We start from the raw sequence: 24,814 nt of genomic DNA, 5'->3' as shown, positions 1-24,814 counted from the left end.
TTAAATATATATAAAATACCATTGGCAATTTGTAGTTCTTTCACACTGAAAATATAATTCAATACGTAGTTGTGTAAGTGAATTCTCCCCCAAATCAAACAATTACCTTGCCCTGAATCTAATTGCTTTAATTAAACATTTTAAATTACCTACAATATAAGATGTTGAAACAAATTCAATACTCAGTCTTTCCAGTGTAAGTTTGTGCTGTACACTGCAATTTAATGGAATGGATTGTGTATTACAAGTTCACCAGTTGAATTATGAGCTGAAACCTATAATTGTATACTGTACTACTATGTCACACAAATGGCTTTGTGTCCATTTTGAATCTTGCTCTGATACTTTCTCCTTCCATTAAACTACTGTAAACAAAGGGATTCCATGCTGACTTCAAAGACAATTCTGACTTGGGATCAGCTCCCTAGGACACTGGGGAAAATGACAAATGGCTTCTGGTTACTTGGGAAAATGTTTGTTATGCACCATACAAACATTTTTACAGATGAGATCTTTAGCTCCCTTGTACCCTATTTATTTTTCTTCATAAAATTTAGTCAAGTGAAAAGAGTACGAGACTAACTGTGGAATACTTCTTTATCTGTAACAGACCAAATATGGTGAAGAACACTAAAGTTATATCATCAGTTATGCCAACACATAAAACCTTTATTCCATATTCCAAGAAAAATAAGTCTTAGGCTCTTACAAACAGCAGTTACCGAAGACCCACTTTGTTTTAGGTCATTTATATAAGTTAACTCATTTGTGAGAAAGCATTACCTTGCAGAGGCAGAAATTTAGGTCAGTGAAGTAAAATAATTTGTTTATAATTTAAGGTCACGTTGGGGTTCAAATGCATGTCAGTCCCATTCTGAAGCCTACCCCATTTTTGACTATACTGCTCTGCCCCTTAGAACTTTTGTTTTAGAGATAGCAACTTTGGGGTCTGGAGAGGTACATGTTTTGCACATGTAGAGATTGGAATTGGGCTTTTCCTCTCCATGATCATTGTGTATTTGCGTGTGAAGGCACAAATTAGAAGATCAAACATTTCTGATAATCATAGTAAAACATTTATTCCCCAGATCCTGAACCCTGATATGGCTTAGATTTGAGACATTCAGATTTTTTAAATGACCTGTAAACCCTATAAAATAGCATTTCCTTAGAAATAAGCATAAAAGAATGTACTGCATATTTCAAACGTGTGACAGCAACAGGAACTCAAAAGAGGATTGATTACTCATTCCAAGTCCCTGAGAAGGTTCGTGATGCTACAGTAGCCCAAACATTATGCTAAATTCTTCCTTCAGAAAGATTATTTTTATTTTGGTTGGCTTCATACACTGTAATATTTGAGAATAGAGGATATACAAATGTTGGAATATCTTGCTGCATATATATATATATATATATATATATATATATATTCTACTCTGATGAACTTCTGTACAAAAATAAGCCTATTTTGTCTTCCACTAAAGCTAAATTCCATATCAAAATTAAGTGTGTGGTATACTATGAACAGTATTAATTATTTTGCTAATAGTAAAATTAAATTTTCAGAAATTATAAAATACATTCTTCCACAACAGTAAAATTTTTATATACAAAGAAAATAAAAATGGGGTTGTTTTTACCTTTTTGGATGAAATTTTCATTGTTGTTACAGGAGCACGATTCTAAAAAAGTTAGAAAAACATTGTTAGTTGCTCAAATAATCCTTAAAACAGATTTTACGTTCAAAAACTTTTCTTGTTTCTGTTAAAATTCAAGAAATCATCATTTCTCTCTATACGCACATATAGTTTCAAAGTTTAGCAGTAATTGTCTATAAAGTACATTTCCTCTGTTTGGAATAAGGACAGATTTGTTACACAAATATAGGCCTAAACTAAAAAAAGTGGCAATTATAACACATCTATCAATATAGTCATTAGAAAAAAATGAAAATTTGAGAAATTTCAGAGAATTGAAAAAACTGTATCTTGGAATATTGAACACAGCGCATAACTCAGGATTGGATCTGGGTACTTGGGGTGGGGGGCTGTGGAATGGTACCCCTCCTCAACACAGCACTTTGCATAAGATACTATTGTTCAGCTGCCAAATGTTGCTATGCCAAGAAGTATTTGCCTGAGCCATACTTATTCTCTTTGTTGAATACAAAGAAATATTGTTAGGTAAGGTCCTCTTTTGATAAATGTGAATTAGTGAAAGAACCTAAGAGTTATCTGAAATAGTCATCCTTTCTGAAAGTTCCTCTATTCTTAACTTTGCTTCTTAAACATTTTTAGTTCCTTTTAAAGATTAAAAATTAGACTCGTGATAACCTGATAAAGATGTGTGAAGTTTTATTTGAATAAGTCAAGTGGCAACACACTGTCAAAGTCAACTGTGCCCATAATTATTTCACTTTCTGGAGTTGTGTGTTCCTACAAACATTTTAAAAAGAAAATGGTGATATCTTTAAATACTCAGTTGCAACAGATCATGACATTCATTCAGAAATATACACACATACAAAACGAGTTTTGCAATTTATATCCACCTAGGCAACTACTAATAGTCGTACCTCCAATTCAAATTAAGTTTAGGGAAGTTGGACATATTTTCAGAAAATATTCTGAACAGAAGATTAAAAAATATATTATGGTTCTGCGCTCTTTAAAAACAAAGTGCCTGGTTTTTACATTGAGTTTCCTGCAGTATATCAGTGTAACACTTAGCTAAGGAATTTATTTCAGTTTAAATGTATTATTTCCTCAAGTGCCCATCACAGTATATCATACACACCCAATTATTTTCACCTCACCTCAGAAAATGTGACACAAACACCACGCTGAAGACAGTAACTGTATTTGGTAACTGTTTCTCTCAATTTAGCCATATCAATCACTGGCACACGCATCCAGAAGGAAGCTCAAACTTCTTTAGTCTCTCTTGGGTTGATGTCCCCCAACATGCATTTTGACTGACTCCATTTTTCCACTGAGAGTTTATTCTTTATGATATAACACCAGCGTAACTCATAAGTAATTAGCACATGATCAGAATAACTCTCATTTCTACGACCTTTCCATAGAACATATGTAAAACTCAATTAATGTTTCCTTATTATCAAACTCACTTAATTAATGTTTGTGTCAAACTCACTTAATTAATGTTTCCTTATTATCAAAAAAATATATTTCAGAATTAAAAATGGAGTGCTGCAATACGGCCTTTTTGCTATTTTCAAGAAAACTACTGAATAAGGTACTTTATATTATTTTGGCCATCCAAGTTGTCCCTATTGAATTGAATGAGAAGAAATATATTATATATATATTATACGTAAAATGCAGTTTTGGTTAATCCAATGAAACAATCAATTTCTTTACAAAGCAAGGCATAGAAAAGGCACTTAAATGCACATAGTTAATATTTTATGAGCATAATTTTAATGCACTAACCACAAGGAACCTTACGCCAAAGTTAGTCTAGCATTAAAAATTGTAACCTTAATAACATATTGGGAAATTGCCAGAATTCCTCAGTTTCTGTATTTGATTTGATTTTTAAAATAGTTCTTCATATTTAAAATGTATTAGTAAAATCTAATATCATTGTATCTTGATCACTTATGTGCTTATAAATCCAATATTTTTAGTGACTGGGGGAATATATATTAAGTTAATACATTCTGAGTCCACTCAACAAAGCAAGGCAACTTACTGGACTAGCAATAGGCTGCTCCCAGGGGCTTTGAAGTGCTATTTTTACTCCAGTATAGGCTGACTCTGGTCTTTTGGTGTCCGTGGCCATTGTTTCTTAATTGGTTTAGTTGGAAATAGAAGTTTGCTGTAGGATTGATTCCATACCAAAGTTTCTTTGAAATCCTCTGGCTGTGCTTTACCCATCTTTCCAAATCAGGTAGGAGGGACCACTTAAACTGCAATGACCTATACTTTAAGGAGAGAAGGATTTGCAGGACATAATGTACCAGCTCTCCAGGCTCACAGACACATAAAGAATTGGCACTCTGCCCTCAGTAGGTTACATCTTACAGGGCTGAATTTTCTTCTATGTGCCTGTTTTTTGTTGTGTTTTCTTTTTCTTTTTATCCCAAATTCAAGGACAAAGAGAGTAATACAATGCAATCTCAATTTCAGACAGAACATGAAGTTTTAAGAGACAACATTTGTTTTATTTGACTACAGCGACATTTGAGTTGAAAGCAATAAAATAAGAGAAAACAGCAGTTTTTCTTGAAGTTACTGGCTAAAAAAATAGGAGAAAGTTTTTCTAACAATCAATAATGTGGAAGAATTTGGGTCTCGGTGGCTTGTGAAGCAAATGATAAAAGCCCTTTCATGGCAAATCTTCTGGACCTTGACCGCAAGAACTCATTTTTTAAAAATAATGATGACCACAATTCTTCAAGTTGTGATGATGGCTAAAAAACTCATTCTTTTATGCTAAGATAACTTAAAATGTTAAAAATTACTTCAGAAGAATATTTGTTATTTCTCATTTTATCTGGTGTTTCCTACCCTCAAAAATTTATAACATTCATTTATTTGATCTTTTATCAATTTTTTTCCCTCCCCAAGTGATTGTAAGATTAAAGAGTTGCATTTATCATGTGTGTGCTGGGGCTAATAGAATAGATGTTCAAACCTTAAAGACTTCCAACTCCTCCAGAATGAGCTCACCGCTGGCAGAGCTGTTAGAAGGAAGAACAACAACCTTCTGCACAGTACCTCGATCTAAATCAGAGAAAGAAACAACGAAATGTAGGAAACAAAGATATTTAGACATAAGACTACTACTGGCTTAGAATTTAGAATATTGTTTATGTAATTACTTAGTCATCAAAAAAGAGATTACATACATTGAGCTATTACCATTTTCTGATTTCATTATAAATCTCATATGTTTAAATTGAGATTATGGAAAATTCAAAAGGAATAGGAACACCTTATATTTTGCACATATTTGGTATAGTCATAATTATGAGAGAAGAAAGGAATGTCCAAATGTCTTATGAAGTTCAAAGTTCTGTTTCTGAACCAAGTGTGTATTCTTGAAATAGTAATACATAACTTTAAGTTTGGCCCTTAAGAATATTACTCCTCCTAACCAACATTATAAAGTGACACTCTCATATTTTTGTTAAAATTGACACATAATGGTTTGATTATCGGAGAAAAAATTACTATGAATGAGTTTTTATAATAATTTTATTATAAATCATTAGTACTAGAAATTGACATTTGACCTGTAGCGGTGAGAGATTTTAGACATGGTAAAATGTTTCACTCACAATTCAAAATAATTTTCAAAGCAGAAACATAGCTATGGCTTTATTTCAGATGTGGACACCTATTCATAGAATAATTCTATGATTTTCACAATTATCTTTATCAGATGGGAATGTTTCTTTGGGTATTTTTAAAATATACGGAAAATTTCAAAATTACATGAGTCGAATAAACTTAAGCAAATAAAAAACCTACTTGTATTTCTCAATTATAGATTGCCAAAAACAGAGACGCCCAAATAAATGTACTATATACAGAAAATGTTACTTATGTCAAGTTTTTTTTTTTTTTTTTTTTTGGGGTACGGGCGCCTCTCTCTTTTGTGGCCTCTCCCGTTGCGGAGCACAGGCTCCGGACGCGCAGGCTCAGCGGCCATGGCTCACGGGCCCAGCCGCTCCGCGGCACGCGGGATCCTTCCGGACCGGAGCACAAACCCGCGTCCCCCGCATTGACAGGCGGACTGTCAACCACTGCGCCACCAGGGAAGCCCTATGTCGAGATTTTTAATTAAGATTGTTTCATATGTCACATAAGCATTTTCTAAACATATAATTATGCCACTCTACCAATCACTTAAATTTTAGGTTTAAAAGAAGCTAGTTGAAATTTAGCAATGTGGGGTTAAAGCAAATTTGTGAGTGATCTGAGAAAGTAAAAATATATTTCCTCACCAAAATATGTTTCCATTAAAATAATTAATGAGCTGCTTCATGAATATCAAGTCATCACTGTTAAAGTAGGAGCATATAACTGTGAATTTATAATTTGGATAGGCACATTATCATCAACAGATACTAAAACATTTTCTAATTCTGTTGAGAAATGTCACTAAGAAGAGGTAGCTTGAACTGAGCTGTACAGGACTTTACAACTAGGAATCATTTAGTGATGAATACCAATACCACTAATCTCAAGTCTCACATCTCAAGCTGGGCGATCACACAGGCAAGCATTACTCTAACATATAAGATCCTATTTATTGTTTATAGTTTCTATTTTATGAACCTAACTGGAAGATAAAATAATTCTTAATAAAAAATAAACTCTACTTTAAAATTTTACCAACTAACAAACTAAAAAATTAAAACCTACTAAATAATAATAAAAATCTTTATACAGAAAAACGACAGAGATTTTGCCAGAACAAGCCTTGAATCTTGTGAGACTGCGAAGTTTAAGTACCTGATCTTTGAAGTTTCAAACTACGCTCTGTAATTTAAAATTCTCTTCTTAAGCCATACTCAAAAATAAACAAAAATCCTAAAGATTGGCAGGCTCTAGGTGTAATTAAGAAACTTGGAAGTTTCTCTGTTTCACCGTTCAGCTTCCTAAGAATTAGCTCTGTACCAATCTGTACTATTTTCTTGGAAGATAATTAATGCAGGTATGAATTGGAAGCGAAAAAACATTTGGGGATATGGTGCAGGGACACATCACAATTGAAAATGGATAAATGTGATTGAAGGTGTTCCCCATTTTCTATTAACAATTCATCACAAAGAACAGTGTAAACTTCGACAGGAATAGAATATATCAAAAACCCTAAAATTAAAGCCTTGACATTATAACAGCTAGGGCAGGATTTGTGTGGTATTGTGTGTGTGTGTGTGTGTGTGTGTGTGGTGTGCCTTTGTGAGTGGGTGGGTGAAAGATGAGGGCATAAAACTATCTTTGTTTTAGGTCATGTTATCATAAAGATCACACTCTTTTTTTAAGTCACAACAGCGTTTTATGGTTCCCTGCTGAAGCTTGCAAGGATCACTGCCATTCTACATGACAGCAATGACCACTTCTTGAGTAGAGACTGAGCAGAAGCAATGTATAACCACAACCCCAAATAAAGCTGCATGAGAGGAAATCTTGATTACAGGAGTTCCCAAAGATAAAACTATCAGCTTTGAAAATAATTTTAAGTATTCTCAAATGAGAGAAATGGCTACTTTTTTACCTAACGTTTTAACTAACTATGAGAACATTATTCTACATAAATCATCATTTCTTCTGAAAAAGCCCACAAAAATCATATTTTATTCATGCCATTTATAAAATATTACACAAAGAGCAGCTATAAAAATGGCCTAATAAAAAGACAATGCAAAACTTGGTTTTGACTCATTTGAAATGAAAGATAGAACACCACCTTTATTTATTGTTTGCCTTCCTATTTTAGTCATTTTTTGTTTTGCTGGTAATGATGAGTAGATTTCCCTTTAAAAAGTAAAAAAATAAAAATTTAAAGGTTAAAAAATATATTTTTCTACCTAGTAAAATGTCAACTTATCTGAAATTCTTACAGAAATATAAGTAAATTTAAATATTGGTAATGTTTCTACCTCAAAATCAAGTTTAAATAAAATCATAGAAATGCAAGATCCCCACAGTGAAACAAATATTTATTGGATGCCTACTATGTGCCTGGATCTATGATAAAAATATATCATTTCAAGAACGTAAATATGCATTTTAATTCCTTTACTTTTCCACATTTAGATTTGAATTGGTACTTTATGAGGTAGCGTATCTGCAGAGTTCTTCATTACACTGGTTCAATTTTCATCAGTGTGTCACAAATGAACATATTTGTTCTCATACTACATATTAAAGCTTTTTATACATAAATTAGAAGTCTCAAATTTGTGGATTCAATATGAATGGAATAGCTTTAGATCCTTGTGAGAATCATCACTATTAACAGTTGTTAATTGGATTTTATGAGACCTTGAACTTTTATAATTTGGGGGGGGTCTTCTTTAAGTAAAATAATACATAAACACAAAAACAGAGTTGTTTGGACCTTTCCCAAACAGTTATAAATGAGGAATTCTAAAGTTTCTGGTAAGTCCACCTCTGACAATTAGCCTAGTTTTCTAAAAAAAGAAAGTTTCTATAAAACTGGACAATGATACTTTCTTTAAATTGAAGAATCTCTAATTATCCAATGAAATCTCATCTACAATATCTTATCACTACAATTTTATTATCCAAGGTCAGTTTTTCACAAGTTAGCAAAAGGCTGGAAAATTCTTCTTTAGTTGAATGCAAATAGCTCTACCTCCCTGTTTATTTTATCCATTGGCCTTTCTTCTACAGCTGCCAAGAATATACAGTACTCAATCTCTTTTTCACATCCTCTCCAAGTGTATCTTTATACCCTCCATACTCTGTTTCTCTGGTCTAAGCATGAGCACTCTATTCAAGTAAATCTTATTCAAATTCAAAATCAGATATTTTTACCTGCCTTTCTCTGAACACCCTGCAGTTTGGGATTAGCCTATTTAAAATGTGGTGCTCAGAATTATACATGACTATGCAGTTTTTTTACCACAATGCATACCTCACTGAAGGGACTATTTATTTATTTATTTTTTTTGTGGTACGCGGGCCTCTCACTGTTGTGGCCTCTCCTGTTCCGGAACACAGGCTCCGGATGCGCAGGCTCAGCGGCCATGGCTCACAGGCCCAGCCGCTCCGCGTGATGTGGGATCTTCCCGGACCGGGGCACGAACCCATGTCCCCTGCATCAGCAGGCGGACTCTCAACCACTGCGCCACCAGGCAAGCACTGAGGGGACTATTTAAAAGACACAGCAGGAGTTCTAGTTGATCAACGACTTAGGTGATTGGTCAGGATCTCTAGCACTTGGACCCTCATAAACAGAGATCCCAACTGTAGTGTACACATTTACAAGGCTCTACTCTAGACGTCTTTATATTTCTGCTCCTCTTACAAACTGCCAGACTCCCACAATCTCCAGTTCAGATTCTCAAGAGGCAGATTTAATTTGGTCCAATTTAGTCATGATGAAAGCACACTGCAAACTGTGGCTTGGTGGATAGATCAGTTGTCAAGTGCTAATGTGTCATTTCAATCAGTTATGGCACCAGGAAGGAGCCAATATATATATCACCCATGGTTGCCCCTTAAATTGGCCTATGTTAATGGGAAAATTTCTCTCAAAATGCAGTCCTGGTAGACACCTTTGGTTTCTTTTCTAAACATACTCACAAAACCTCAGTTCCATATATAGAAAATACTTTTGAGGTATCCTTGGGATGAACCATTCACTACTAAGTAAATAAAAGGACTTGGGTTGTCTTCCACCCATTTTTACTCATTGGTTCAACAAGAAATTACTGAGTACCTTCAGTATGTCAGGCACTATCACCAGTATGAATGCAAAGATAAAAGGGCATGGCACTCAAGAGCTCACAGTCTAGAATTTACAGTTTTTTTTTTTTATGGTTTTTTGAATAGTGTGTTCCCACTAAATGTTAGTCATTGAAAAATATGCATTCCGGAATGTCCATAGAATTCCCAATTACTTATGTCTACATAAAGCCATCTCTGAACCCTTTAGCTTGAAGATGATAATATATATAGTTATCAAATACCTTCCTTCTGGCGGTAGTGAGAATGGCATTCCTTGAATATATGCAGCATAAATTCTTTTTGCTTTTGATCTGCAGAATTGGGATATAGCTTATATTTCCTTGGGTAAAGCACCTTGCCTACAATATAGTTAACAGTTTGCTTGTGTGCAAATGTAAATAATAATTATAACTTTTGTAATGGATATCTGTTACTAAGGTCTACCTAGAATCACTTCCCCTTTCTTGGTAATAACACCCTGAGACATCTTTTGGAAACAACACCTCTCTCATTCTCAGTCTACATGGTTAAGGAGTGGAGTATCTCTCTTTCAGCCCCAGGGAGATGCCATGACTTAGGCCTGTGCAATTAGAACATCTCTTTGCCCCTATGATTCATGCAGGAGTGGGCATAGAAACAAGTCAGGGCCTAGCCCTCCTTGGGAATTAGATAGGTGGGAGCCTCTTTCTTTCTGAGATCAGGACTGTTAAAGACTTGTAAATTTGGAGGTGCTGAGGCCATCCCTGCTACCACATGCACAGACTCCATTTGAGAATAAAGAGGAAGGCAGAGCTGAAAGTTGGTAAGATAAATTCCTGAAAACATCCAATTAGCACAAATTCAGCTATATCTGAGGATGCCTCCTGCATTTCCCAGTTGAACACACAAAAAAAATTATTATTCTTTAACTAGTTTAAGTAACGCATATGGTCACTTTCAGTTGAAAGAGTTCTGACTAATAAATCTAAATGAATAATACATGCAAATTGCTTAGTATGATGTCTAGTGCATAGTATACCCTCAATAAGTGCAAATTATTTTTTATTTGTAGCTCGACCACTTACTAAACTTTTGACATTATTGGAGTCACTATTTTTTCTGAACCCCAATTTTCTTATCTGTGAGATATACATAATAGGCATGCCTTGAATACATTAAAGCATTGTGACATGAATCAAGCAAGACACATCTTACAAGTGATTTGCATAATGTAAACTGATATACAACGATAGCATAGGAGACTCACCAACCCATATTAGTGCTCTTAATTTTCTTCTACTTCATTGAATCTTTAAAGAAAATTCCCCAGACAAACTTCTTTCCTGTATTATATATTTTATAACATCTAGGTGTTCTTTTTCTTTCTAGTACAACAGATCATAGCAATACTATCCTTAAACCTTACCACTGTCTCCAGATGAGAGAACAGCTTGCATTTATAGCACAGTATAAACAAGTGATGAAACATAACTCATTGCCTGCAGGTCATTTGAACAGTGTATGTGTATCTGTCTACTGAGTCTCCTCTAAACTAGTCCTTAGAGGTTTCCCTAGAAACTGCTCTGCCAAGCTGTCTGCTTGCCCTTGGGCTTCTGGCTGCCTGGGGATTTGGGAGAACACTGCCTCCTTAATCAGATTTAGTCAGTCCCTTAACCCTGGTTGTTATTCTTTAAAAATATTCTAGTCAGGGTTGGCTTCATGGGTGTTAGACTTGTTCAGTCACACATATTTCTGTGGTCAGAAGGGTTCATATTTAGTTTAATGCTCTGTTGTCACCTCCTTGAAATTCTTAATAATTTTAAACAAGAAGCCATGAATTTTCATTTTGTAGAAGGCCCTGCAAATTACGTAGCCAACCTTATTCTAGGTGTTGGTAATTAAAGCTAGCAATTTGTACCAGCTAAGGAGGGACCTCATTCAATTTAGTAAAGACAAACATACAAATTCCAAAGTCATATACTTAACTGTTTCCTCCTTTTTCTCAATCTTCACTATAGTGTCTCTAAATGTCAACCTAAGAAGCCCTTTGCATGACTTCAGAGGTTAATTATTGCAGGAAAATCAGTTCTAGTGTTTATTAATTAAAATTAGTATTATCTAAGATAAAATCACTATATTTGTTAAATAACAATACTTTTTAAATTATAGTTTTCTGCACCAATTTGTTTATTAAAATTAAGAAATATATTATAAAGCCAAAAAAGAACTGCAAAAGCTCTGTTTGGCAAATGAAAGCTTTATAGACAATATAGGGAAGAATGAAATGACTAGATACCTTACATTGTTAGTTTCTATAATTAGACCTTACCAATTGGCTGCTTTAGTTCATGTTAGTTAAAATATATATTCATAATAGATTTCTTTTTCCTGTTAGTTTATCAAACTGCTGCTACATTCTTTTAATAATATTTTTTAAAATTTGAGAATAAAACTGAATCTTAAGTTTATAAAATCTTTATTAGTAGTTTACTGAATACACCTTTAAGAGGTGGCAATTCTATTCATGTATGACCCCCCCCTTACTATATATATATATAGTATATATGTATATGTATATATATTTCTAAACTAGGTCATTTAGCACAATTTCTCACACTTAGCAGAGCTTTTCACACTCAATAGGTTATCTAAATGCTGTGATGTTGACACCTGCAGCTTCAGCCCTTGGGCAGTTAGAGCCCTAGTTGGTCATCAAAGGCATCTCAAGTATCTCTATTTGAAGGGAGGTCCTTGGAAAGACAGTATCAACAAATGCTATCTATTCAGCCTCTCCCTGAGTGTGATAATGTTAAAAAGTTTGTAGGAAAAAAAAAAAGTTGGTAGGGTTGAATAAATTTGGATAGTACTAGATTAACCTAAGTTAAATAGGTTTCTTTGCTCTTTACTACAGAACCTTTCAGAACTATAAAATACTTTTCCACATTGTGAGGAAAATATAATATTCAGTGACTTTCAAGTTTATTTGCTGATACCATTAATTTCATTTGACTCCCAAGCACCTACCACCCTTTTAGATGCCATGTTCTTTTAGATACTCTTAGATAATCTTTTAGATTATCTTTTAGATTATCTTTTAGATACTCTTAGATAATCTTTTAGATACTCATGCTCTTTTAGATACCATGTTCTATTATACAAATAGTTTCTCAAAGTGTTGTGTTCAGTCCACCTCATTAAAAAAATTAGGAAGTTTCCAAAAAATTTTGATGTTGATTCCCACGTCAGATCACAGATTTATAATTTTTAAAAGTGCTAATTTTAGGGCTTCCCTGGTGGGGCGCAGTGGTTGAGAGTCTGCCTGCCGATGCAGGGGACGCGGGTTCGTGCCCCGGTCCGGGAAGATCCCACATGCCGCGGAGCGGCTAGGCCCATGAGCCATGGCCGCTGAGCCTGCGTGTCCGGAGCCTGTGCTCCGCGGCGGGAGAGGCCACAACGGTGAGAGGCCCGCGTACCGCAAAAAAAAAAAGTGCTAATTTTAAATAAGCTTTACAAAATAAATATATATCTGTTCAAACATTTGAAAATCACAAAAGATGAACATGTACTGAAAAAGCTACTAAATTCATTTTAAAATATCTATTGATTTTTAATTTTTTTCTGCCTAAGTTCAGCTAAAATAACATATTTTCTCTGAATATATAAAATTAATGACTTATCTGGAATGTACTAAAATATTCTGGGAGTGTCCCCAAGCAAAATTATAATAAAAAGTTTCAGATATTTTGAAAATCATACTGTATGTGATTTGTATGTAAAAGTGTACATGTATGAAAAAGTATATATATTTAAAAAGTGTATATACATATACATATGAAATTACAAAAATACCCACTTAATCTCCAAACATTAAAATAATGTTAAACCTAGAGCTGGTATGGATATAAAGAAATAGGTATTTTCATACACATTTGGTAGAAATGCATTCTGAAAAATCTTTCTGGAGGGCAATATGGCAGTTGGTCATGATGCAGTAACTGATACTAGAATATCCTTTTTGTAAGAAACAACTATAAAACTGGATGAGTTATATGAGACAATTCTTTCTAGGTAATGGATAACAGATAGTACAAGACTAAAAGAAGAAAAAAATTCACAAGGTGGTCTTCATGATTACCCCACTTTCTGCCTGGGAACAATTTCTCAACAGAGGTGCAGAGAGCAGGTGTCCAAGTAGTGCAGAGTAGTCCCACTGCGATGAGAATGCAGGTATGAGAATTTAGGGCAGCAGAAGCAAATTAATTCTCTGGCACATGGTATCAGAGAAAGGGAGGTGTCCAGAAAACGGGTTCTAGAAGGCCATGTGAAAATCCCCTGTGGGTCTATGGCTAATTCCTGGGCTATACATTTGCAGGATGACACTCCCAAAGCTTAACAGATTGCAACTCTTATTAGGAGTATGGAACAGACAAATTATGGGTGCAGCAGCTCTGGAGAAGAGCAATCCTGGTTTAATTGGAGCTCTGGCTCTATTAGAGTAGACAGATTGCATTAATACCTTGTTAAAAATCCTGACATCCAGATGACACAAGAAGGTTGACCCTATAAGAGTAAGCGTCACATTCTAGAGTTAAGAACTACGTTAGGTCTGCCCTAACACAACTTGTAACCAAGATCTGACAAGAGTTACAAGGGAGAGAGTTAGGAGTTTGAGTCCTGCTAAATTAGAATGCTTGAGCACAAGAATTTTAACAGAGAGTAAAGCAAGTCTAAACAAATTCAAGGTGATCAACTAATAATTGACTTCTTGAACCTAAAGGCAAGTTATTATCTACAATGTCCAGTATCAACAGCAACAAAAATTATTGTATGTGGAGAGAGAGAGAGAGAGGGAGAGAAGAGGAATGAATACATGAGTGGTTAGTCTTCGGCAAGAAAAAGAAGTTAACACTATCCAAGATGTTGAACTTAGCAAGCAGAAACTTTAAAGCAGCTATTATAGCTATTATAACTATGTTCAAAAAATTAAAAGGAAATCAGAAATGAAAAGAAGTTATGGTCTTAACGAATGAACAGACAAGAAAAATTCAGCAAAGAAATAAAAACTATAAAAAGTCAAATGGATATCTTAGAACTAAACTATAATAACTAAGATAAAAGATCAATTTTATAGACAATAGCAGATTGGGGTTGAAAGAAGAAAATCAGTGAACTTGAAGCCAGATCAATAGAAATTATCCAGTTGCAAGAACATAGAGAAAAAAATTGAAGATAAACAGAGTCTTTTGGTCATGCCTGACATTACTGAATGGTCTAATATATGTGTAATTAGAGTTCTGAAAGGAGAATAAGGAGAGACTGGGGAAGAAAAAACTATATGAAGAAATAATGGCTGAAAATTTCCCAAATTTAGTGAAAAATAATATGTTGTAGATCTAGGAATTCTGTGAGACCCTAGCTAGATAGATATAAAAAGAGCCACGCACAGGCACATTATATTTAAATCGCTGAAAACAAAACTTATAGAAAGAAAACTTCGAAAGCAGCCAGAGGAAAAAAGACATTATGTCATGAGAACAAGGAATATAATTATTGCTGACTTTTTATTATAAACAATGGAGCCAGAAGATAATGGAGTGACCTTTTTTTAAATACTGAAAGAAAAAAAGAGTTAACCCATAATCTTATACCCATTGAAAATATTCTTTAAATAGTAAGATGAAATCAATCATTTTTTAGATAAATAAAAGCTGGGAAATTTTGTTGCCGGCAGACCCCCTTCATTTGAAGAAATGCTAAAGGATGTCTTTTAGTCAATGGAAATAATACAAAATAGAATCAGGTTTATAGGAAGAATAAAGGGAATCAGATATGACCTCTTTCCATTAGGGCTGATTGGTTTGTAGATACGTTTTGGAACTTCTGCAGCCATTTGTAAACATGAGAAAAGTTAACCTAAGAACAAAGCTGATCTCTGCTCCCTGCTAAGGAGGACAGAGCCAAAAACTCCAAAGAAAGAAGCTGGGGTCTTGGTCAAACAACATGTAAAACCACTCTACAATTGTGTTTTTCAGTTTTGTGAACCAATAAATCTGTAACAAAATGTAAGTAATAATATTTATGAGAATCTTAAGTGACAGTAAAATAAAATATCCCTCTCTTCTCTCCCAAATATGCCAAGCAGAGCTATTTGTGATATCTTACAGGGTAAAAAAATAATTAGTGTATATATAGTATAATCCCTCTGTATAAGTAGTGGGTTACACTAAATTTTTAATATGGGCTTATAATCTTTTTTCTGCAACTCTAAATTTCAAAAGTTTTTTTTTTTTTTTTAAGTGCTTTGGTGGTAAAATCTGCCCTGACTTGAACTCCTTTGGTCACAAAATTTGACCTGCACTTACTTAAGGCTATTTATGGTCTTTATTTATTACACTTGGTTTGAAGATTTCTATGTTTCACTGTAGAAATAGTACTGTGCATTTCACTGTGATCCAAGGTTCTACAAGCCATTTTATCTAATATATATGTACACATTACCTTGTCCTATTCACATACTTCTTAATGCTGAAATACACTTGGTTTCAAATTACGGAATACAAACTAGGATTGTTTTTTCTTTTCTTTTTCTTTGTTCATCTATTTCCTTGATTAAAAAACATTTAGCTCATGCAATAAAAAATAATAATTTAAGAGATATAATTAAGTAAAGCTATAGATCGAAATAATGTTCTGGTTATTACTAAAAAGATAAAGTAGAATGTAAGTATTCAGAAGTAAACTAAAGCTACTGTATAATTCAGGACACTGCTATTGAGTCTGCCCAACATCAGTTACATTAGAAGGAATACAACCAGTTAGTACTGTTTCACCATATGCTGAACGCTGAGTACACTTGTAACTGCGCTCTATGATGGTTCTCTTTTTGCAGTTAGCTCTTAGGAGTAGATAAGCATTGCTTATTAACAGCCCAGTGAATGGCAGTTCCCACACCACTACTGAAAAAAAATATACCTATTTCCCCAAACCTACAATAGTGTCCTCTATTCTTATCCATTCTGGTTTTATACTGGAAAATGGTGTAAACCTGAGCAAATCTGCCTCCTGTAAGCCTTTTTATTTCTCTATAAAATGTGGATATAGTATTTGCTTTACATACCTGACAAGGCTGTTCAAGATCAAAGGCAAAAGTCTATGTGAACCTTCTTTGTAAACTCTACAGAGATTATAATTTTTCTCTTAGTGTTCCAAAATTGTCATTCCTCATTGTCACTCTTTACCTGTTACATAAATTACTTACTGTTCTTATATACCAGGGCTTTACTTTTATCTATAATTTCCAAACAGAAGAAATGCCTCTCATTTATTAAAGGCAAATTCATCTATGGTCTGTCATTAAAGGTTTTGTTTCCTTTCTGCTTTTCCTAATACAGTGTACTCAAATTTAAGTAATGCTGTAAAATAATTATGCACATATTATTCATTGCCTGTTTCCTCCCACAAGAATATGAACTTTATAAAAGGTGAGACACTTGTGTATTTTTTTCACTGCTTATTTTTGGTGAATAGAATAGTATCAGGATTTGCAATAGAAATTCAAAAATATTTATGTATGCACAAATATACTTATATATATGCATATTTATATTCATAGATATGTATGATTGATGTCAATAAATATGTATCTACTGTATAGATACTTGTGTATATGTACCTGTTGAGTGCTTACTAATTTCTAGGCAGTACATTCAAGGTTTTATACACATCATCTCATTCAATCTTTAAAATACATCCATAAAGTAGGTACAGTTAAGAAAACCAGGCTTAGAGATGTTATATAATTTGCTCAGGTCATATAACTGGTAGATGATACAGAGCAGAATTTAAACATACGTCCTTTGAAGTTAAAGCATGTTTCCTAACCCTTAGCCTAGAATTTATCCAAGAATAACTTATTATAACTATTCTAACAAGTTATTCTGTTTTTAACAAGGTTTTGGAGAAATCCTAAACAAAGTTAGAATTGATCATTATGAGAATATCTCTGGAAATTTTAATTTCCCATTTCACACTGCCATATGTAGGACCTAGGATTTTACAGGTAAGCACACACACGCTTGTATCCATTACTGCTATAGAAAGTTTGGGAGTTACATATCTAGATAAGCTAATCGAGAAGTAGACTTCTGGGGCAAAATTTTAAGGCCAACAATCTTACTAAACTGGCAATTTTATAAGGAGTGACTAAATTATAAGCCTTGACTTAGTTGGGGCTTACCAAAAAATCAGAATCCAGCAAAATGTGCCATTTTAAAAAGTTGACTTAATTATTTATTCAACTAAGGTTTCTGTCCTCACGAAAAATATCTAATGTATCAAAATGTGTTTAATTAAGTTACAATATAATATATTCTGGTTCTAGAAGCTAATTTTTCCTGTAATGATTTTGAAAAATATCTAACAGTATTAGACCAAGGGATAATCCATCAGCATATGGTTTACTGTAGTTATTTCCTGGTGATACAGCTAAAAATAATACTCAAATAGGGCCTCAGGAATCACTGAAATTAATGTTTTAGGATTTTGTAAATTACCAAAAGGTACATATCATGTCTCATTATCCTTCACTGCATTATATCATAAATGTTTTATTTACATCTCAAGTTAAACAGACTTACATGCAGGTGCATGTCCTATGTAAAGTTTTACTGATTCTACACTATGAAATAACTAAATTTCCAAAGAGGCAAAACTGGAGCTAACTCTTTCTACTTAATCCTTTATCATTTGGGGAAAGAATTACTCATCTGAGATTAATGAATTTTATGGTCATTAATTAATTTATTTTCTGCACCATTTTTACCATAAGATAGGCTGTTCTGCATTAATTTGCAAAAATTAAAGCACATACAGAAGCTGATTTGGAACATTTACCTATGTTACTGGGTGTTTGGGTAAAAAGGAGCTTTCCCCTCTTCATTTAGTCATCTCTTAATCCACCATGGACTTGCTCATGCTAACGCCTTCTTACTGCCTCCTGTTCACAACTCATTCTTTCCACTGGAATGGTTGTTTCCTCTCAAACTTCACTGGTCTTCAAGAAGACAGGCTAATGAGGAAAGGAACGTATTGCAAGGGCAGTCAGACATAACTGTGCTACATCTGATGATCTCGACCACGGCTTCTTTCCTGCCTGCTATTCTCTTCTCTCCAGATCACCATGATATTATTTCCTCTTATTCTCCTGTTACTTTCATGGTCACTTTTTCTCCATTTTCTTGGTAAATACTCTCTATTCTCCTACGGTGTAAATGAGCTCCCCAGAGTTAAATTCTTATCTGTATAGTTCCTAGACTGACCTCAAGAATTGTCATGGATTCAGCTAACACCTACATTGCTAATGACTCCTATATCTACATCTCTAGCACAGCCCTCTCTGCTGAAGTGTATCTACAACAACACCCTCTTTGACTTATCCATCTGAATGGTACACAAAATCTTTAACTCAGTGTGAGACAGACCTGGGTTGGAATTTAATTAGTTTCTAATAGCTTCACGAACATAAGCTCAGTTTACACAGTTGTAAAATGGGAATAATGATTCCACCTCATTGGGATGCTATGAGGTTTTAATGAGATAGTGTATTTTAGGTGGTAAATTCAGCTTCTAATCATAACAGGTCATAGGAGAAGACAGGTGTGCTCTTCAGAAGGAATTCATTACTTCCCAAATCTGCTTGCTGATTCTATATTCCCTTGATCAGTGAATGGTACTTCTTTTCACCCCTTTGCCAGACCATAAATCTACAAAACACTTTAGACACTTTTCTTCATCTGCCTACCCTTCCCTCATCAATTTGTTATCATCAGGTCCTTTCCTCTTCCTAAATATCTCTTGATAATCTCTCTCAATCTCTGACTTCTAATACCTGTTTTAATTTAGGTTCTCATCAATTCTTGTCTATAAAAAACAAAAGTCTCCTAACTGGCCTTCTTTCCTCAGTCTGTAATGTATCCTCCCCACCAATACCAAACAGATCTATTTAAGTGTATCTGGGCAGTGACTGACCTACACTAAGGTGAACCCTACTAAGTCATGCCCCTGTATAACTTCTCCCCTTGAGTGCAAGTGGATGTGTGATTTGCTTCTAGGCCAAAGAATAATGCTAAATTGATGGTATGTCAATCCCATGATTATGCTCCATTGTATGAGACCCCGTGTTACCAGATTGAAGGAGCAAACAATCATGTTTTGAATGGCCAGTGGCAGGGAACTGCAGTGCCTCATTCTTGCATCAGGAAGGAACTTAATTTTTCCCAAAACCATGTGAGTTTGGAAGAGAATTTAAACTCCAGAAAGGAATGCAGTCTGGTTTACACTTTGACTGCAGCTTTGTGGGACCCTGAGCAGAGAGACCATGATCCAGGGATTAGGACTTTGGGGGACTCTTATTCTGCTTACCACATTAGTGAAGAGAAAAATAAGCATACAACTAAGTAAAACATTTATGACTCTAAACTAAATAAAACATTTATGACTTACCTCAGAAAATCCAGTTTCAAATCTTTTTGGTTCAATTCACACTACACTTCATATTCTACAATGAAACCTTTCTTTCCATTTTTGACCATTTGAACTTTTCTCAGTTCCATAAAACTTTTTTTTAAAAAAACTGGCTTCCCACAAAGACCACCCTCACAACTGACACCTGGCTACGCACCTCCTTTGGGTAGTCACATAGAGAGGGCCTGGCCTGGCTGGGTAGTGGGCTGTGAGATTTTCTCCTGGGGACAAAGGCTGCCAAGTCTGCTTCAGCAAAGCTTGGCAGCACATCAAGAACAAGAACAGAGTGTGGTTATTTCTTCTTAAGATGCAGACGGAAGACTTCATAAATTAATGTCTTTAGGCTAGAAAATTTTCTTACATTCATATAAGAGTAAGGGGTTAAATGAAGGCAACATACGGATTAGGTTTGACTGTAGTTGTTTTATATTAGTGATTAAATAGTAAACGAACCAGTGATAAAGAGCATATTGTTGCCAGCTCTACTGCTGAGAGGCACTATCTCCTTGTGTGATATTCTGAAATCCTCCATATCTATCTACTGAATATGCAAAATCTATTTTAAGTAAATAGAAACCTGCAAATTAGATATATGTGTTTTGGTGAGTGCGTAAGACATTTTGGACACAGATATAAGCCCCATTTCAAAACACACAAAGATTTAGTGATATATCAAAAAGTAAGATGAAGTACTATTCCATTTCTGTACTCTACTCTCCCCCCAAAGTATTACCTCCTTCACTCCTAAATATATGGCAACTGACATAAAAAGATATCAGAATCACAGGTTAATTGGTTAATTCACATACAAATCCAGTCTGTTCCAAGTCTTTTCTGTCACCTTGAGAGAGATCTCGTTCACATGTAAGACGTGGTGACAGCATGTGGATGGGCAAAAGCGAGTGATGTCATTCAAACAAAGCAATGCTGATGCTAATGTTGAATGTCAACGCATCAGCAATATCTTCTTGACATATGTGGATGAAACATTTAATTCATAGTAAAATGAGACAATATAAATTAAATTACCTTAACTTCATAAAAGGAAAATATGTAAAGTGCTGATGGTAGATGAGGTAATTAACTTGAAGAGGGTAAATGCTCAGGATGTGAAATCAGACAGCAAGAGGTGATATTCTGGTTGTATCATACCCTCAATATCTATGTGATCTTCACTTATCTGAGCTTCTGTCAAACACGATGGAGGATAAGTGCAACTCATTCACTCATTCATTCAAATAATATCTACTGAGTGACAACTTTGAGTGATGCACTATTCTAGGTACTGAGGATATGCCAATGAATAAATCAGACAAATATCCTTGCTCTCTATGGAGTCTACATTCTCACAGTTCTTCAATGGGTAGCTATAAGGGCTGGGGGTGATTCAATAACATATCTGGAAAAAGTAAGCACTGTAAATAACTTTAATTAGCATCACTATAATAGTAATAAAATATTTCAGAAACTTGAAAAAGTACACTTATTTGCATAATAAGTAGCATACTAAATAAGTAAATGGGTAATCCAGGCAAACTAGCAACACTAAAATTTGTATAAAAATTATGTGAGATTTTATGCTAGCTTTAAAAGAATGTATCTCTGAAGAGTAGCTTAAAGGAAAAGAATTATGCTTAAAAAACTTTTTTTCAGCAATTATCCATATATTTATTTTTAACAAATTGTCTTTTTAAAGTAAAATTTAAATGAGAACATTTCTCTGTGGATTAACAATCACCATATGGGCTCTCTTACATTTTTTTCTCTTCACATATCCCTTTTGCTACTCTTCCACATGATCAAGCAGTCATCACACCATGATTTATCATCTTTCTCCTGTCAATTCAGCCATCACTCCACTCTGTTCTATTACTATTTCCTGCTGTGAAAATCCCTGTAGAATCCTTGGTAAACTCTCAGAAGTTTCCAGATTCTGCTTTGGAAAGCAGTGAACCACAATGTTATTAAAAACCAGTGACTTATAAGGGGATTTGTTCCTTACTCTTAAGCAAAGGAGTGACACTCATGCACAGCTTCCAACTGACAGTATAGTCTTTTCTGAAGTCAAACGTACTGTTCCAGCTATCAAATTTTACATCTTGAGTAATTTAGGGAGTTTTTTAAAAAGCAAAATGCCTGGCTCTGCCGTTCATTCAGTGTGCCATTCCAAGAGCTGTGACTGCCAGAACTTGTTAGTTACTATGAAGGCAGTTATCCTGTAATGCTGCAAGGCAAACGTATTAAGGTTTGAGTCACATATGTGGGCACATACTTCAAAACTCCACACTTTCAAAGGACTTATTGGAGCCTACAGTCCAACTTAGTACTCGTCCAGTTAAACAGACGTTAAGAAGAGCATGAAACACTACACACTATATAAGAATTTTCACAGAGTAGCACACGTATTGAGCTTACATTAAAAAATCATAATGGCATTAAATCATCCTAAACCTCTAACAACCATTCACAAGAAAACTCTCACTCTTTCATCAGAAAGCACATGGCATTCTGATTCATATTTAGTGCTAAAAATGTAAATTCGACAAAACGTGTCTGAAATTGACCTAGACACTTAAATATTTTCATAACTCCAGAGGCAAAAGGAAAACAGGCAAAAATCTCTTCACTGTGCATTATAGTTGGCTTTGAACAAACCTGGACGTAAGCAGTAGGTGGCAAAGTTAAAATAGAAATGTTAATCCTATGAGAACCCTTGCCTGCTGTTTTATAGCCCTTCCTAAAATTAAAAAAAAAAAAAAAAAAAAAAAAAAAAAAAAAGAGTAAGGAACATAAAAATACCCATCGCCCTAAATACTAAAAACTAAAAAACAAAAAAATGAAAAATCAAAAATGCTACAGAATATCAACAAATAATACCAAATTTTAGAAAGCACTGATTATAAATTACATTTTTTTCAACCTGTGCTCCTTTTTAGGGGATGTAGTAGTAGGAATGAATGGGAAAATAATTAAGTAAACTTGGTTTCTAGTTTAAGTTTTAATAGAAGAGCAGGACATTTTTTACTCAAGATTAAAGAAGATGTATTTATATGAGGCAACGTTACAAATTCTTGTATTATAGCTACATATTAGAAAATAGCTTCTTTCAGAAGTCTTAATTTTTCTAAAATTATATAATTATTAAATAAAACAGGAGTCAGCAATTTTTTTCTGTAAAAACCCAAATAATAAATAATTTAGGCTCTTTGGGCTAAGCAGTCTCTGGCAACTACTCAACTCTGCTGTAGTAGCACAAAAGTAGCCACAGACAAAATGTAAATGAATGAACGTGGCTGTGGTCTAATAAAACTTTATTTGTGGGCACTAAAATATAAAAATCTTATGATTTTCACTGCTCATGTAACATTCTTCTTGTAATTTTTTTTAAAGTCGTTAAAAAATGCAAAACATTCTTAGTTTACAGACCATACTTGCAGAGGGCAGTGGGCTAGATCTGGCCCATGTTGTAGTTTTCTGATCCCTAGACTAGACATTGATAATGTAAACTAAGAAATAAAAGATGACAGGACAAAGCTTACTTTTCATTCTCCCCTCCCTCCCTCCCTCCCTCCCTCTCTTCCTTCTATTTATTTACTTATAAATGTACATATGTACATACGTAGGTATGTATGTATTTATTTGTTTGTTTATTGTGTCAGCTGACAGCACACAAAAACTAATGAGGCAGTCCTAGAAGGGCGAAAAGACAGATTACCAGCCTCTCAAGCTCAGCCAGAGTAGCACACTGTAATGGACTAACTGTAACAGTTATTAGGCATTGAGCCCACACAACTACCATGGAGATTCTGTGAACTACAAATCATTCATAATAGTCAAAGTGGATACAGTTACAAGATACGTATTTGCATTCCAATGACCTGTCACATAAGTTTTTCCTATGGCAAATTTTTTGACAACCAATGTCTTCATCAAATTTCCTTAAATTCTCCATGAAGGTCCAGAAAAGGGAAGCCATGAGAGAAGCTTGCTTCATTGTGGGAATAATTGAAGCATCATTATTTATTTATAACAATTAAAGGGCTATTTTGTACTTGGGGATTTGACAACACCCAAGACATATTATATCCCTCCTAAGACATTTAGATACACAAAGCTAAGAAATCCTGGGAACAGTGACCTGTGTTTCTCCTAAGTTCTATTTCAGAAAAGGCTATTTTATTCACTTTTAGCAGCAAACAAGCACAGAGAACTGTCTTCTGAAGAAATTTCACCAGAAATCCAAGATCTACTCAGGCAGAAAATATTTCATCACGATATACTGTTTGTTAGAGTTTCACGAAAGTTGAAGTCACTTTTAAAAATTACAATGTGGGGCTTCCCTGGTGGCGCAGTGGCTGACAGTTCTCCTGCCGATGCAGGGCACACGGGTTCGTGCCCCCGTCCAGGAGGATCCCACATGCCGAGGAGCGGCTGGGCCCGTGAGCCATGGCCGCTGGGCCTGTGCGTCCGGAGCCTGTGCTCCGCGGCGGGAGAGGCCACAACAGTGAGAGGCCCGCGTACCGAAAAAAAAAAAAAATTACAATGTGGTTTGATATAACCATGAGGATAAGGTTCAATGGTTAAGTGAGTTACCATCTATTCAGAAAGGTGCTGTTGGCAGAGGCACTGTCATAACATGCACTTTCCAAATAGGATACAGTCTTCAAGAGACTTATGTGGCTTTGTAAGCAAGCAGTAGTGAAGCTTCCCACTACAATTCAAAACAGATGCCTAAATACTGTTTTTGAAAATGATACAAGTTTTTTCTTTTCTTTTTTTCTTTTAACATCTTTATTGGAGTATAATTGCTTTACAATGCTGTGTTAGTTTCTGCTGTATAACAAAGTGAATCAGCT

The 24,814-nt window shown here is 34.6% G+C and overlaps 1 protein-coding gene across 1 annotated transcript in view; it reads right to left on the bottom strand.

Moving 5' to 3' along the window:
- The window catches only part of SEMA3C (semaphorin 3C), a 187,495-nt gene that overhangs the window by 24,731 nt on the left and 137,950 nt on the right, over positions 1-24,814 (bottom strand). Inside the window, exons 13-14 of the mRNA XM_027123786.1 lie at positions 4,666-4,754; positions 1,644-1,685 (exon numbers count right to left, since the gene is read on the bottom strand). Of these exons, the coding sequence (XP_026979587.1) occupies positions 1,644-1,685; positions 4,666-4,754 (131 nt within the window). The remainder of the gene's footprint in view (positions 1-1,643; positions 1,686-4,665; positions 4,755-24,814) is intronic.

The sequence above is a fragment of the Aethalodelphis obliquidens genome, unplaced genomic scaffold (assembly GCF_003676395.1).
Source record: "Aethalodelphis obliquidens isolate GAN/ISIS:26980383/991018 unplaced genomic scaffold, ASM367639v1 scaffold27, whole genome shotgun sequence".
NCBI classification, from domain to species: Eukaryota; Metazoa; Chordata; class Mammalia; order Artiodactyla; family Delphinidae; genus Aethalodelphis; species Aethalodelphis obliquidens.
Note: the sequence above shows the minus strand (reverse complement) of the source record. Positions and strands in the feature narration are given on the sequence as shown.